The 16903-nt window shown below is 39.9% G+C and overlaps 1 protein-coding gene across 2 annotated transcripts in view; it reads right to left on the bottom strand.

Annotated features, from left to right (window-relative positions):
- Nucleotides 1–14265, bottom strand: part of CYTIP (cytohesin 1 interacting protein) — a 36249-nt gene extending 21984 nt beyond the window's left edge. Inside the window, exons 1-3 of one of the 2 annotated variants that reach the window (XM_064514527.1) lie at nucleotides 9531–14265; nucleotides 7709–7867; nucleotides 6403–6519 (exon numbers count right to left, since the gene is read on the bottom strand). In XM_064514527.1, coding sequence (XP_064370597.1) covers nucleotides 6403–6489 — 87 coding nt within the window. In that variant the 5' untranslated portion in view covers nucleotides 6490–6519; nucleotides 7709–7867; nucleotides 9531–14265. Of the gene's footprint in view, nucleotides 1–6402; nucleotides 6520–7708; nucleotides 8126–9530 lie in introns of those variants that run through there. The other variant, XM_064514528.1, reaches the window with a different exon arrangement.
- Between the last annotated feature and the right edge of the window lie 2638 nt (nucleotides 14266–16903).

The raw sequence follows: 16903 nt of genomic DNA, 5'->3' as shown, positions 1-16903 counted from the left end.
TGATTTTCCAACTTATGAGAATTTAAGATTTTTTTTTCAACATTTTCATTACCTCAAAAAAGATTTAAAAGAAAAGTGAAATCAGTTTTTCACCAAAGAATTTTACAAAATCAAGCTGACAGCAATAGACACAACTGCACTGTCGTGGGGTTCTGCCAAGGTGTAGTTTCACCACTGCCTGGTGATCCTGACTGTACGCCATCCAAAGTGGGAGAAGTATAGATCCACAGGCCTCTTACTGCTTGACAAAGCTGTGTCTGACTGAAGCACCTTAAATTCTGATCTCTTTATTTATTTTCATTTCTTTAAATAAGTGCTATTTTAAAAACCAGAGGTTGTTCTGGCCCCAAGCTGAAACAGTTATTCTTGTCAAAATCGGAATACTTCAGTATCAGCAATATCAAAACTTTTTTTTAAAAGTGGAGATTTTATCGAAATTGATCCTTTTCTGTAAACAGTCCCAAGCTAAACAAACCAAAGTTTTCTTGACCTGTCCCACCATCCAGCAGAAGAAAGAAGGGTGGGGAGGAGCCTGGACCAAACACACCAAACCAATTTTTCGCTGCACCTCTGACAAAGTGCGGATCAGAATCTCAGGCCTGGGAAAGGCTTGTTCAGCTTAAACTCCTTCCAGCTGTAAGAGCTGAACGCAGACCTTAAGAACTGAAAGCACTCTCTTCTCAATCACTGGATGTAAACCGACAGGAAAAAAATTGACTTTTTACTGGAATCTCTGTTTTTGTTTCACACTAATCCAGGTTACCCATGTCGGGCTTCTTCTTGAAGCCACATCCTCTGACACACAAGTCAGTGGTGTGCAAAGAGATGTGATTTTGCAAGCCAGCCTATTGGCTCTGTCAGTATCCATGTGAAGTGAGGTATAGAACTAGGATTATTATATAATAATCTTAATAATTTTGGCAAAATCTTTTTTCTTCTAAAGCAGACTGGAAATTGGAAAAAAAATAGAATCAGTCTGAACAACACTTTTTACTGCCATGTAATACTCAAGACATGCACTGCAATTACTTACATTATGACAAAGCACATTTTTTCACCATATGCAAAAAGTTCTTGTTCTGAAATGAAGGGTATGTTTAATGAATTAAATTCCTGGAGGGCACCAGCTTCAGAGGACTGAGGAAAAGACATGTAATAAAAGCAGAGACAGCTTAATCTGTAGCACTAGAAACAGCTGACACACTATCCTTATCAACTACCCTCAGGATCTTTTCCAGGATATTTTGCATTACACCACTGCATGTTGCACCTATGTTATATCTTAATATTTTAAAAACAAAATGACTTATACATAAAGGCATTGCTGAGAAACAGCTGCTGAAGGTAGCAACCACCTGCATCTTATTTTAACCTTTCTATGTAGATATCTGGTCAGCCTGCCATAGTGTCTCTGTGATACCTTTTTAATAAGGACCTTCATATTCTCCTCTGCTACATTTCCATTTTACATTCTCTTTGTAAATTACATTTTTCTTTTTCTTCTATTTTTTCCACCCGGTATGTCTCCTCCTTTACTTCATTCTATTTTTATTTCCTTCAATCTGAAAATATTACTTAGAGTTGAGATTGAAGAACCTTCCAGTAATCTGCCAAGATGCAGGCAGGCAAACAAGGGTTCAAACAGGGTCCAGATGAGTGATACTCCGCATTATGAAATGCCAATACTGGTTTGATTTTCAGCTCTCTGGAGAAAGGACCGGCGTCATGTTCTGAGTTTTTATTGTACCTAATACAAGCACTTCCTTTATGAAGCACAGATTGATCAAACTTTAAAGCTTAAAATATTACATGAAAATATACTGAATTCAGATTTTTGACAAAGAGAAGTTTCTGTCAGAGTCTCAGTCTTGTCCTAGTCCTAAACCGCAATACAATGTCACTACAAAACCCCTCAAATAGTAACTCTATGTGATATAAACAGAAACAAGAACAAAATTAGTGCCTGCACAGAGAAAAATCCATTCTAACTTAATTCAGACAAATTAATTTTAAGTAATTAAATTTAAGAGGAAGATTTATAAAATCCATTAGTAGATATCATTCAATAATCAATATGATTAAATTCCAAGTAAAACTGCAGAATCTAACATTTTCCTGTCTGTATTCCAAAAGCAAAGATCAGGGGGGAAAAAAAAAAAAAGATGCATCTGTGATAAAGACATTTCCTGAACTTAAAGTTGTAACTCTAGTTCCCAGCTCCGTGACCGACTTCCTGTAGGGTCTATACGGGCTGCTGCAGTAAAACGGGTTTGTGTTTCCTGGCTCTGTAAGCGGGTTTCTCTATCAGCCCAGAAAGATGGGACTGTTGACACAGCAGTACCTTCCCCCCGCTTACCAAAAATCTAGTCTAAAGAAAAGTTAGGTAAAATCCAGATTTTGCAAGACACAAAGGTGATACAGCAGGCAGGAAAATAATATTTTCCCCTTTCAAAGAGGTATTGACAATGTTTTGTCAATTAACATTAATTAACATTAAGGCAGGGATTTTTTTTTTCCAAAGAAGTCTTGATTTCTTGTCACGAATTATCCTGTAACTCTCACGGGGAAGTATCTCCTTGGGGACCTTGAGGAATATAATTTTTTTCTTCAGTCAAAGGTCAGGTTAGCATTAGTATATAGTATTTAGTAGAGCCAGTTAAAAATATGGCCACTGAAGCATTCTTGTATTTGGCAGATATTTAGAAATTGATCAATTGCAATGAGAAAAAAAAATATTCTAGCCCAAGCTCAGACTATTTCAGTTTGTAAGTGCTATCAGAGTGCCCCACGGAAGTTCACATTTCCAGTCGATGTTTCCTCTTTATGCTAGGCTGCCTACTACTATTAGATTTCCTGCGAGTTTCCCTTCTCTCTCCTCTCCACATCAGCTTCAAAAGACAGCTGCAAGAATGGAGGACTTCATAGCACCAGGAAGAGACAGGCACAGGCCTCTCCACTCTCCCCAGAACTCTGGAAAAAATGGTGCATTTCCATGGAAAATGGTCACCGCTCCAGAAACCAGTGTCTTGCAACAGAGAAATATTGTCAGAAAACAGCTAATAAATTAATTTGTAGCTCATGCATAACAAGTCACTGTGGTCTCTGGGTCTTTCCTCGTAGACAGATTTGCATACCATACTAACAAAACATGGACATTTGTAGAAATATGTCCTTCACTTCTGTACATGGGATAGAGTGTTCAAACAGCTTCAGAGGGAATTGGGAACTGACCCTGTTCATTTTATGCATCTTTCACCTTCTCCGTGCTGCTTGTTCAGAGGAGGAGGGGGGAAATATGGCAGGGAGGAAAGCTGTCTAATTTTTCCTGAGAAAAACAAGCAGTATCTCAGGGACAGCATCTGCTTACTTGTTAAAGCAAGCTGAGTAATGTAGAGACCGCTGTGACTCAAAGCCTCTTCCTCCTTTCCTGCTCACCATCATTTCGCTAAGTGCCTTTGAAAATAAACAAAGTGCATTTCAGTTCCTCAAGTAATCTTCTTTTACGTTTTTGAAACCAAGTGACTCATCTCCAAACAAGCTGAGAAAAGAAACAAATAAAATCTTCCATCAGAACAAACAGACATAAATTAGGCCAAGTTGTTCTAGCAGCCGAGTTCTAATACTTCCTAGCAAGGGCACCACGCACACCTGAAGATCATTAGTGCTGTTTCAGGGCTGTGAGTCCTTCCTGTGCTGCTCAGCATCACCTGAACGGGAGCAGGACTACGCAAAGCCGACGTGCATGGCCAGCACCTCTCTGCTGACCCACCACGCACAGGCTTGGCAGAGCGGTCCTGTGCCTGAGACATGACTTCTCTAGCAAACAGCAGCAGTGTATTGCCATTGAGTGTCAGGTCTTTCCAACATATGAGCTTGTCTCTCACAGACTGATTGCCAGCCTGATGCCCTGACTCAAGATTACATTACATGGAGCCAAAGGAACACGGAAAGCATGAGTCAGAACCTGCTGCCTGCTTCCTGCATCATCCATTTACTCTCTGACCTCAGGGAAAATCACACAAAATGTTCTGCTTAAGCTTTCTCACCTGCAAGGAAGACACTGGTTTCTGCTGTCAGAATTTGAGCTACAAGCAGCCTCTCTTCCTCTGAGAGGAACAAAACTGTTTGCAACCCATCTAATCCACTGCTGGAGAAGTAGAGCTAGAGCATGAATTAACATACCTCTTTGTACATACACAGGCCAACCACTGTTATTAGTTAATGTTTATCTTGTATTTTAAAGTTCTCTTACATGCTGTTACTTTGGCAGACTAGTGATTCTGCACAAGGAACCAAAAAAAAAAGTGCTGTCCTTTCATCCCTCCAATTCCCTTCAATGTGCCCACGATAGCCATACATCCTGGGATGTTACATACCACACTGGCTCTTCCTTGCTGACAAACATCTGCCTGGCAGGTGCTGATGGAATGGGGAACAGCAAAGAAAATACATTGGCAGGTCTGCCTTTTTTCCTAGCAGTTTCTGTGGAGGGAAGCTAGAAAATCCTTTTTTTCCTATAGTTACCTCATACCCCAGAGGGCAGCTACTTCTCTCTTTCATACAGATCTAATAAAGGATTAGATCTTTGTCTAGGAGCTCTGGGTTTTAGAGGAATACTCCTCTTCCTCTTCATTCAACTCTCTATTCCTTCTTCTCAACTCTCACCTCCACTTCCCCATGTTTTTCAGGCTTGTCCCTGTAGCCTTCTGCTGAGGCTGCCTCTTCGAATCATCCTGCGGCCTTTGAAACTTCTCTCCTGGCCTCTCCAGTCCCAGTGCTTTCCTGTGCCGAGAATTTCTGTCTCTCCCATCCAGCTCTCTTTACAGATAACCCAATTCCCAAAATCATCACCAGCACTAGCGTGTCTATTGAGGTACTCTCTACTGTACATCAAAGCACTTCCCAGGAACTACAGATAAACTATAGTTGAACACCGGAGGCACTACTTGTACTGCTGGTTCTTCTCATCCGGACAGCTGGAGGAACAGCCATGATTTTTATAATCAGCCTTGGATTCAGAATATAATATAATCCTAGCAAACTACAACCCTGGAATCTGAGAAACCTTTGGGATAATTCATTCGTGATGAGTAGCTGCTGCCCTATTGCAACATTATCTGACAAATTAAACTTGTTACTTTCTCAGTGTCAGTATTTCCATAGGTCTGGGCTGGCTTTCCCATTCACATTCAGTTCCTGTATTACCTTGCACACATTCGGGCTCTGGTCTATCCATTTCTCCTATTCCTTATATATCTTCTTTGGTCTAATTTACTGAGACAAATTTCTAGCTGTTCGAAAAGGAGGCTAAGAACTATTGTGACATTAAGGGACTGATATTACATTAAAATAATTGGATGAACCATTATAGACTTGGGAAGGATTTGTATGCGTATAACAAAACCAGAATTTAGTTCTTAAGTGATCTTGCTGAAAAGGCAACATAATAATATTCCAGTGAGTTGGTCTAATCTGAATAACTTCATATACTGTGAGACAGACTAGTTTTATGGGAGGACGTAAACCCTCCTCAAGGAAGTGATGAAACCTGCTGCATAATATCGAGCAAGTACTCTCTCTCTGCAATTTTGTGGAAAAGACTTTTTATTGGCACACTTCAAAATACAGAAATACCACAAAAAGCTATTCTGTCTCACTAGCTAGTCTTCTGTACCACCAAATTTTCCACTTGACATGTAGCTGGTGAACCATGTAACGAATCAGAGTAACGGTTTGAGTACCTAAATGAGTACCACACAGTAAGATTAACAGCTATGCTGTGAGGCAATCTCATGTGCTCTTCTCTGCTTTCCTAATCAAAACGTGATTTTTTCAGTATACGGAAGATGAGACATAAGGCTGATTTTCAAGAAGTCTTGAATAACAATACGCTTGCTGAGGGCTGAAAGTGTACTGAAAATGTTAGATTGCTAACCTCTATATAACCTTAGTTTACATGATTTCCTATTAGGCTTTCAAATACCTGCAAAAGTATAAGATAACAATCCTGAACAATAATCTTGGTGACTCTTTCATAGTCAGCAAATTTCCCGTACCTCTTATTTAACTCACCAATGAAATCAGAAAGGTATTTCAAAACAAATCTAACAGAATGCAGCTTCAGGTGCATACGCAGAAATCCAGAAATAGATGAAACATCTGTACGGTTCATTTTTAAACAAATGTATACCAAATATATAACAGTATATTTAAGGAAAATAACTAGACTTTAGGATATGAACTAGTTGGAGGAAAACAGAATGTAAATAATCCCCAATTTTATAAATGCAGTATAAAAATTTGTATGTTTCCATATAATATGTATAAGTGTGTGTGTATATACACGCATACATATGAGTGTGTGCATGCGTGAATGCATGCACAGAGATTTTATATACATACCCATATCAAAGATAAACCATTTGTGTACAGCTTCATGCACGAGTTGGTGTCCTCCCGATGAGGGCTGCTGGAGCTATGCCAGTCCATACTAGAGAAAGATCTGGACCCGTGTTCTTCCTGGAAAGGATAATATCTCAGTAGTCTACATCATAATTCATCGGTTCTCTTCACTGGAGTTATGAAGTAAAACATACATACAGCTAAGGACAGCAAAATAAACCATAAACAGAGTGTGTGATTGTGTAGATCCAAGTGATTGACCTAGCAACATTTATTGTCCTTTAGCTGGGCTGCAGTAACTTTTGTGTATGTTCGTGATAAATTGCAGAGTGAAAGAGTTAGCTTGCCATTAGTTTCAACCACAAAAGAGTAATTTCAGCTGAGAAGCAGCAGTTTCCTGACAGACACTGATCTGATTGCTTGCAGTTATCTGATCCTATCCCAACATTGTAAAAAATCTCTGGACACATCAGGTTTTCATGATAGGTGCTATACTATGCACCGTTGGTGCAAGCCTTTGGGTGTTTGAGAGAGATTTCTGGCATCAGGGATAAAATGGAGGCCCATACGGTTCACAGCAGAACTATCACATTAATGGAGATTTCTGCTACCTATTATTAGTATGGATTTGTGGCACATAGCTTACAGTTCTAACATCTCTCAGGAGCATGTAAAAGGCATTCAGATGTAGGTAAACACATGCAAATAATTGCCTGTGCATAACGACAGATCCTCACAGCTTCAGTATTGCCATGTTGGAGCATTCCATTTGTATTTGTTTCAATACAAGATATTTTTCATCTGTCTTATTTATTCTTCAACAACAATTCCTCATTCTAAATATTCTTCAGTAATAATTTATTCTTCAATAATTTAAAAAACTTTAAAAGAAAGTTGACTTTATACAATTTTTTTCCTTTCCCCCCACAGTGAAAGCAAATCTGAGTATAAATTTCATATTAATCGCATTAATCTTTCACTTTCTCTTTCTGTGCCATTTATATCTTGCTATTTTGGCAGACTGTTCTTGATTGTATTGCTAAATTGGAGCACTTGCTCTAAAACAGGTTTATCAAAAAACAGAAAAAATGCAAAAATATCTGTTGTTTCTTTGTTTATTGGCATTGATTTTCCTTTATTTTCCTGTATTTTGCCTCCTAGGCAAAAGAAAAGCTTTGCTTTACCAGTAATAAAGTTTATATTTGGTAACCTCAAACAGTTACCAAGTGCTTACAAAGGGCTCTTGTCTACAAAGAAATCTGGAAATGGAAAATTTGGCCACACTGCTTTGACAGAGAATTGTTACCTGTGACTAGATGTCAGGAGATAATCCTCACACAGCAGAAGGGACTACCAGGCCTGCTCTGATGGCTCTATTGCACTTGCTAGCAGGAGTCATCAATTTGATAAGCACCTCTTACAGCACAGTTCTGTAAATGCAGTTTGCCAGCTATTATATTGCATCCTGGATGAGGAAAAAATAGACACATTATTTAAATCATGTTAAATACAAAATCTGCTGCTATTCTAGATGTCATCACTACCACAAGATCTGTACAGAGTTGTTTTACTGGCCTTTTTCTGTGTTATGCATCATGCTGCAGTGGCTCATTCATCCACGAGAGGGCCTGAAATGTCAATACAATTTTTAACCCCGCTATCGTTTGTTTCCTATTTCACTAGAAATAACTTTCTAAACAGAAGAAATAACAGTGGTTATTATGGCAGCCCTATGAAACAAGAGTGCTTCTTAGCTTCTTAGCAGAATATTCTTCTACTTCTGGAGGCATCTGGAGCTGCATCAAACACTCCCAGCATGGAGCAGTTTGAAACAAGTTTTTCAGTGATTTGATTGCCTCTGCTTTTGGAGTGCAGAACACAGCCCATCCTTCCCCTTAGATGCTTCAATGAAGGATAGCAATATATTTGCCGGACATGACATACCAGATCTGGAATATGGGCTTATTAAGTTATTATAAACATACACATGTGGATTATAAACTTACACAAAAGTCCCTTGCAATACTCTGGACAGTCATTTGAAAGGAAAACCTTCACAAAGACATTTCAAGCAAAAATCTCAGCCTTGATTTTAGTCCTATGCCAGATTCTATATTCATATTGGTATTAATGACAGCAGGATCTAAAGTCCACTCTTTAATATTAAAGTGACAGACCCTTAAAATATAGTTCCTTGCTTCCACTCTCCAAAGGAAGATCAGGCCTCAAGCCATGAGGCAGATTCATGAAATGGTGACCTACGATCTATATTGTTGCAGACAAAGAACGCACAGCTAAAGACAAGTCCAATGAAATTGCTACAAGTCAATTAAAAGGCAATCAAACACATAACAAGAGAGGAAGGGATCCTGCCTCTCCAGCATAACAAAGCTGCATCCAGTTGATTGAGGATGGCTTTTCCTTTTTTGCTATTTTTTCCTCCTCTTTATTTTCTGTATGGACTATCCATACATTTCCTAGGCTCCCCTGAGCTCACACACTCCCCAAAGTCCCACAGTCCATCAGGCCCAGGAAAGAATTAATAAAACATTTAAAAGTAGTGAAAACAATATGTGCCAAGTTTCTGAAAACCATAGTTATCTGCCAGTGGGATTGTGCCATTTCCATAGTTGCATAAATAAACTGCGCATGCAATGACTGGTTGGATGCTTGGCAGATCATTTGTGGAAAAAGGAAGTGCATATCTGCAAACAAGCATGCAAGCTGTTTATACTAATTAGCACATGTTTATACACCACTTTTCAGCCCCTTAGAAAAGTCACTGAAATCTTTTCACTTTATAAACATCTTTCACTACAAAGCCTTTGTGCATTGCATGTTAAGTTACAGCAATTTCTAGTCTGTAATTACTATGAATTCAGGTCACTACATGACAAACAGGGACAGGAAACACCAGTACAGATCTCAGAAAGGAGTCACATCCTTGTTAAAAAAAATGCAGTTGTTCCTATCTCAACAAGACTAAGTTCACTGTTAACCTAACTCTCAAATGTACAGAAAATAGTGGGAAACTTCCTTGGGAGCAGTGTTCATGCAAAGCTACCCACTTCCAAAGCTTCCATCTTTTTAAAGCTAAGATACGTACAGGGTTGCGGCCTAACACTCACATTACCCAGGCAGAAGGAGCAAGAAATGAATTGCTTTCTACAGGACATGAACCTGTAGCTTCATGGACTTTTGGAGCCAGCTTCTTTTCTCTTTGATAGCAGCTTTACACTGATGATGCTCTGGGGACTTCTGTTTACCTTAACACAAGAAAATGAAGAATTAGCCCTTTCTCTTTTCTACCCAAAGCTTAGCCACGTGATTTAAATCCTCCCACTCGGTAGTTTCTCTTGAACACCTCTCCCCACATTAAAGTGTTTGGTACCTTGCTGAGATGCCAAACACTGAGCCCGATGCTGAAACCTGGGGTCATCAGCGCGCAGGCAGCAGCCCACGTAGCAAGGCACACATCATGGCAGCAGGAGCTAAGCGGCTCCTTTCGCCAGTCGCATGTGCTACAAAGGGGAAATGCAAGGAAGCAGGAATTTTACACACTACCCGAAGGGCAGGATTTCGTTTTTCTTCCTTGCAGTGTTTTCCACTCAGCTCTAACCCCAGAGCCAAGGAAACCCGCCAGGTACAGCAGCGGCCGGGGGGTGGCAGCCGACACTCACCAACAGGCCACCGGCTGCCTTCGGTTTGCTGAGGACCTGCGCTGGACCTACCGCTTTCCTTCAAGAAATCGAGTACACACGTTTTACAAACTGTGTCATACCTGGCAAGTAAAACATTCTTGAAACGTGCAGTTACCAAAAGGTAAGAGTGCACTTGGGTGAGTTCCCATTTTCTACGGAAGAAGGGCAGAACTCACGAGCAATCTCCTTTAGTGTAATGTTTAGAGGAAAAAAAGACCAAAATACTGTTCAAAGGCAATGGAAGTCTCAATACTGTTTTGAAGTACGGTGGTGAATTTCATTTTGACATGCTTGTAATTTGAATAAACTCTGACTTAAATTCCTAGGTTATGGTTATATAAGGGGGGATTTTCAAGCAAGGACTTGGGAATTCAAGTGCTCTGTGTGAGCTGGACTCGCTCTCAGATTTACACCAGTGAAAACTTACAGCTGAAAGAACATCATCTAGTGACCAGTGCATTGAAGCGAGCTCAGCCAAAGCTGACGAGCAAAATTCACAATACCACAGGTACACGAACCATGTGCCAAAGCTAAGTGTATTCTCTCCTCACTACAGGCATTAAAAAAAAAAAAAAATCAAGCCTTGATCTCAGAAAGGATCATCTCCAGCATGGGAGAGAAGCTGCAGTTTCCCAAATAGGGAGGAAGGCCCTTGTTCAGCATCTCGTCTCCTTCACTGTAATAAAGGTGCATCACAGTTGTAAGCAAAAACTTGATGTTTCATGCAATATCCATATTCACTACATACCAGCAGCCTAGTAAACGTGCACAGGAGGAAGAACGGCAAAGCAGAATTTATTCATCCTCCACTGCACGCTGCCCTACCAGTGCTGGAAGCCAAAAAGCACACACGATACCAGCTGTGGATGAGAAGCCCTTCAGGACATGGCTTATTCCCCATTTTCACAAAGCTGAGGAAACGGAGGCCATCAAGAATCTGTGCTTTCCCAGCCTCTGCAGACTTCAGAGCTCTGGTTTAGGAACAACCAGAGTTCTCGAGATCCCAGCGCTTAGCGGGTGTCTCCCCTCCCCAGCACATCCGCAGGTCACAGCAAAGTGAACTGCTGGAGATGCAGAGCCCAGCAAACTCCCCGCAAGTCTCACCTGCCTCCTCTGACGTGTGCCTGACCCGTGAACTTGATGGCAGCGGGAGCGAGCGCCTGGGAAGCGGGCAGCAGCGAGAGCCACCACCCCCGCTGCCACGCACTGGCTGCTGAAGCGGCTCATCAGGCGGAGCAGCTCATGCCACGGTCCAGCCTGACACGAGCTGCCCAGCTACCGGCCTCCTCTCGTCCCGGGTCCTCGACGTCCCAGAGACGTCTCCCGAAGAGCACGGCGCAGCTACTCACGCAAACTCTTCGTGGTGCTCAGCTCCCGTCTGCTCGGTGTCTCTCCGCAGGGAGCCAGGCTGCTGCTCCCCTTCACCCAGCTGCAGCTTCTTGTGCAAAAAAACATGTTTTTTAAGTAGCTTTGAAACCTTCACTGTCTGAAGGGTACCTGAAATACCGGTACCTGAAATAGCCCTTAGCCTCATATATTTTTTCCTCCCTCGCCAAATGAGCAGAGTTTTAAGTTCACAGGAACACAATGGCAGAGTGTGCTTAATTTATTAAAATAGCCACTTTTTTCCGAAAGTATATCGGTATGTAAAATATGCATACAAAATACAACATCTAAACAAATTATTTACATCCGGGGCAGCTGAAATATCAAGCAATAACTTTAGCAACAGTTTTAAAAATAAACTTGCTTCAGTATGCACTAGACTAGGTATTTCACAATATGAAAGTTGGATTTTATCACTTTACTACTATACTAAATTCTAAAATATTACAGTACTTCCAGATAAAATAAACGCTTCTATAAAAATCAGACAACTCAGAAACCAGCTTGTAAATTGACAAAATACTACATATTTCTCTTTGGGGACTCAAAACCACAGCAGATTTAGACACAAATGTAATAGCTACATTCACAATACATTCAGTCTATTTATGCAGAAAATACATTCGGAGCCTTTGGTTACAATTTATTGCACGTTTCTTATATTCTGTAGAAATATATTGTACCTTTTAATGCTTTTTTCCCCATACATTCATAAATTGTGCTGCCTGATAAAAGAGAACACAGATGTCTTTCCCTAAAAGCTTCATAAAGAGCATCACAACACACGATGATGATCCTTACCATGCCATTTCAAATCACAAACATGTAGCTGGCAATATCGAGTTAATATTGTTCCATTTTACACAAGGCAACTAATTCCTAGTGCTATCGTGGTACAGCACCTACAACAGGCGGCATGGTGCTCTACAAGCAGGCCAAAGACGACTTTATGAAACTTGTACTAAACCAGAATAGGGATTTTTGAGCCATAGTCTTTATGAGCATGCACCACTACACAAACTACAAAAATGTGTTCATGCATTCTAACCTGCAGACTGAGGACAATGCAGCAGAGTATTCTCCCACCAGTTTTCACAATGAAATTTATTGTAGAAAAATTGCAGTCCCGACACTGTATTTAGGAAACACCTTACTGGGCCCAATTCTGATCTCACATTCATAAACTCCAAGAAATTGCCCCTGATGCACTGATGCTACCACTGCCAGTCCCGTACGAGAGCTGCCTGCAGAAAGGCCGACCGCCTGCCAGGGCGAGCCCGGCCGCGCTCCTTCCCGCGAGTCAGGCCGGCAGCCCGAGGAACCCGCCGGGGCAGCACGGCCAGGCAGCTGTCCCGCACATCGCCTTCCTTTGCCACCACGGCTCGCCGGGTGCTCTACAGAAGCAACACTCGCCACACTGAGATGTAATGCTGCTAAACGTTTCCATGCACGGTAAGGCCGTTCTCAAGGTGCTGTTTTCAACAACAGGGAGTGAAATAGAGACACGTCCTTCCCGTGAGCAAAGGTGTGCCGCAGGGTCTGCCTCTCCACTGACGGGCAGCCTGACGGGACGCGCGCGGACAACGAGAAGATTCCACTCTATTCAACGTTAAGACCTGTTGTAGGGACTAGACACGTTTCTAAACAAGTTTATTTACGGTTTATGAATGTATTACAAAAAAGCTAGTGTATTAAAAAAAACTAGTGAAGTAACAATCGCTAAAATATAGAATTCATTTTAGGATTACATAAGGGAATGATTTTGGTTAAGTGCAAATGACGATAAAAATGGCAAAGTGCAAAAGGTATTATATTAAACAGCAAATTGCTCATGGGGTGCTTTGGAAAGGAGAGTTAAGGAAACAAAAAAATATTAGGTGCTAGAGGGAAAAGTGAATTAACTAACTTTCTCTTTCATATTCTATGCATTAAGTTTTAGGTTTTTATTAAAAGCAAATTAAAAAAAAATTTAGCAACTCCTCCAAACTAGAAACATAAATTAGGAAAGGCTAGATGTGGTGACTACACTTAAACATACTCAAATCTGAAAAATTCTACGGGCTTAAGAACTTGTGCTTTAAATGAAGATTAGCAGGAAAGTTAGCAATCTCTCTCAAGAAACTTAAGCCTCCCTCAAAAAACAAAGAACTGTGAGTATAATTTCTATTTTCAAATTTGAGCAGGATGATTCTACATTGAGGGAAAAGGTGACCAAGATTTTTTTTTTTTTTTTGGAAGGCGCATATGGTTTATAAGCATTTTTAAATTCTAATACAACAATATCAGCCTCTTGGATCAGTTAAATATAACTCCAGTTTACTAAAACGTACATTTAACCCTCAGCAAAGAACAAAACAAAAAAAAACAATGCAAAAATATTGAGCTAAATAAAAAGCTAGGGAAAACAGACCAGAACTTTCCATGCTATGAGACATATAAGAAAAAATCTAAACTATTAATTAGGAATGGAGCTGTGACCTGTAAAGAGGTATTGTTAAATCTGAATACAATTTAGTTGAGCAGAATGTCTTTCCTACAGTGTTCTATAGGGTAGTTCCAAACAGATCTCCTTCAGATTCCAAGACTGCTCAATAATTTTCAGAGACTATGAGGGAAACTAAATAACCATAATTTAAAAATCCACCACCACACAAGACTGACCAAGCTGACAGGAATAAGAAAGTAGAATTTACAACTAAAAAGGAGTTACTTATGGGTAGTTATTCTCATATACAAAGCCAGGTCAGAATAAAAAAAAAAAGAGAGAGAGAGAGAGAGAGAGAGAGAGAAACAGACTCTAAGCTATGGCATACCACAGGGGAGAAGCAGAAAAATATAGGCTTTTTTTAAAGATCCCCTGCACGCATCCTGTCTGATTTAATTACTCCATGGTTGAAATGAAAACAGGTAGCTTCTACGTAACACCAGCAGCCACGCAAGCCATTGCTCCGCAGCGAAAGCCGGCCGCAAGAGCAGCATTTATACAAGCCAGCCAAAGACCCCTTCTCCGTTTCAGTGTCAGATTCTCTGTACAGAAGATAAACAATGAAACATAAATTCTTCCCTAATTTTGAAGTTAATGAAAAAAGGAGTTGAGAGGAGAACCCATTCTCCTAACTTTCCTAGAAAAACTGCAATGCAGAATATGCCACACAATCATCAAAGACCGAAGACTGGATTAATTTTTCTTAGAGTAAGTTAAGACTAGATTCTCCTCTTGTATCAACTTTGCACTAATACTGACTTTAGCAGAGACTCTTCTGACTCGTGCAGATATGAGGGAAAAGGTGGTATAATATTCATACAGGCTGAGCCTAACAAAAATGAGATTAAACTTATTTCAATACACTAATGCACACAAACTGTATATCAGTTCAGAAAAAGGTCAGGACCTGAAAGAAAGAAACAACTAGGCAGCAGCAGCAACGCAGTATCTACAAACAGGACTGCATGTCAGGTATTTCAGTACAGTTTCCTAGTCTTTGATTTATTCCTACGTTAACCACTAAACCCACTTGTAAGTGTCCCCTAGCTGCAATCCAAGAGTATGTCACCAAAAAGGCTGCTCCGTGGCTCTTTGCCAAAAAGCACATTTTTTAATTTCACAGCAAGATTTTAGTCTAGCATAATTTCTGACTCAGGAGAGTCTGCATAGATACCAGACTCCACCACCGTACAATCTAGTCTAGAGGGGAAAAAAAGCTCTAAAAACAGTTATCAGCTCAAGGGCACAGACACTTTCAAAGGATAAGAGAGCTAAAAAGTGCATAGAATCGAATTTAGAATGGAAGGAGAAAGGTTAAAATTTCCTAGAGAGCACTCTGAACACTGTGAAGTTCAAAGAATGCCTCCATTTTAGACAATAAATTAATATATTTTTAAAGACATATAAGATAACCTAATGGCCTCTCTTGGTCACTTCGCATTTCGTATGGCAACTGGTCAAGTTTCCACTAATGATTCTTAGTGTATCAAGACTACTGCAAACATCACATGCTTTACTAGCAAGGAGGTTTCTTTACACCACTCAGCAAACACCTCTCTCCCTCTCTGAACAACTGAGAACCTGTTTCAGGCGTCCTTTGCAGCCAGAACCACGACCGCAGGGTCTCTTAACTAACAGGCACTGCAACAGATCTGGCCAGCAAAAATTAGTTAGCCACCCAGAGGCATCCATTCATTTGTTTGTTACGATAATTTAACGACAAAAGAGACCGTATCTGTATTCAGTCCAGCTGTACTTCCAATGAGATTGATTTCATTGAATTCTCCTTTCAAAACTACAGTGTTTTTTGTTTTAAAACAATTGCCTTTAGTTATTTTGCTGCTATTTTAAACAACTGTGTTCTGTGATTTATGATGTCAGTGTGGGTAAGCAAAGATATACTTTGTGTGACTGCACTACGCTATAAGTAGTAAATGTTCAAAAATACTGGAGCAATTTTTAAAGTTCAACAGGCTAATTGTTCATGTCTACTTCAGAACATCAAGCACCCCAGTAAGACAGTTCCCTAACATCAGTAGACTTTACTCTTTTATATGTTTTCCTTGCTGTTAATTGTTCTAAAGCACTGTTTCTAATGCATATTTTAATATACTACTCAGGTTATTCAAAAATATTTGATTCTCTTTTCTCAGAATAAAAACTAAAAGGATTTGATAAGCGCTGGGCATTTTGGAAAGACTGACCACTTCATTTAGGTACCTTCCTGAGTACTAAAGTTCTGAAAAGCTAATCGCACCTGCACAGTTTAAATACTTTTGAAGAAACAGCCTTAAAATCAGCATATTATTTAAAATCGCTTTTTTTTTGGTAATTGATTTTAGACACCTTATTCTGCAAAGCCAGTAAGAGTTGATTTCAATGGATTAGACATCTTCTCTTCCCCTTTAAAAAACAAACAAAACCTTGATAGTTTCCTTTTTAACATAAGGGCTTTTTTAAAGTTATGTTCTATAAGAACAAATGCTGGATCTTATGTTTGCAACTTTTTTGATACTGAAGTGATCAAAATCACACTTTGGATTCACGCAAAAGTGTGAGCAATATGACGCAGTTATAATGATTACCCTTCAAAAAGCTTAGAAAGTATGCATCTGTTGAACTGTCTGGTATAGTTTATGCAGTTCAAGCATGTAAGAATTAAATGTATACAATGATTTTGATTGCATCTTGAAAAGCATACAGGAAACAATCTACCAGCAATCCAGCAGAAATATTCTCCACCATTTGGCTAACAGACCATAAAGTGAGACAAAGACGTGCATTACTTAACACAAGCAAAAGTGACTAAAAGTTATGCAAACACCTAAGTTTCATTAGAAACTTCATGTGGCAATCAACATTTGTAAGAGTCCATAATGTCCTAGATTTTCTGCATCAGAATGAAACATGGAATACTGATACTACCGAC

This window comes from Dromaius novaehollandiae, chromosome 7 (assembly GCF_036370855.1).
Source record: "Dromaius novaehollandiae isolate bDroNov1 chromosome 7, bDroNov1.hap1, whole genome shotgun sequence".
NCBI lineage: Eukaryota > Metazoa > Chordata > Aves > Casuariiformes > Dromaiidae > Dromaius > Dromaius novaehollandiae.
The sequence above is the reverse complement of the archived record's forward strand: the minus strand, read 5'-3'. Positions and strand labels throughout refer to the sequence as shown.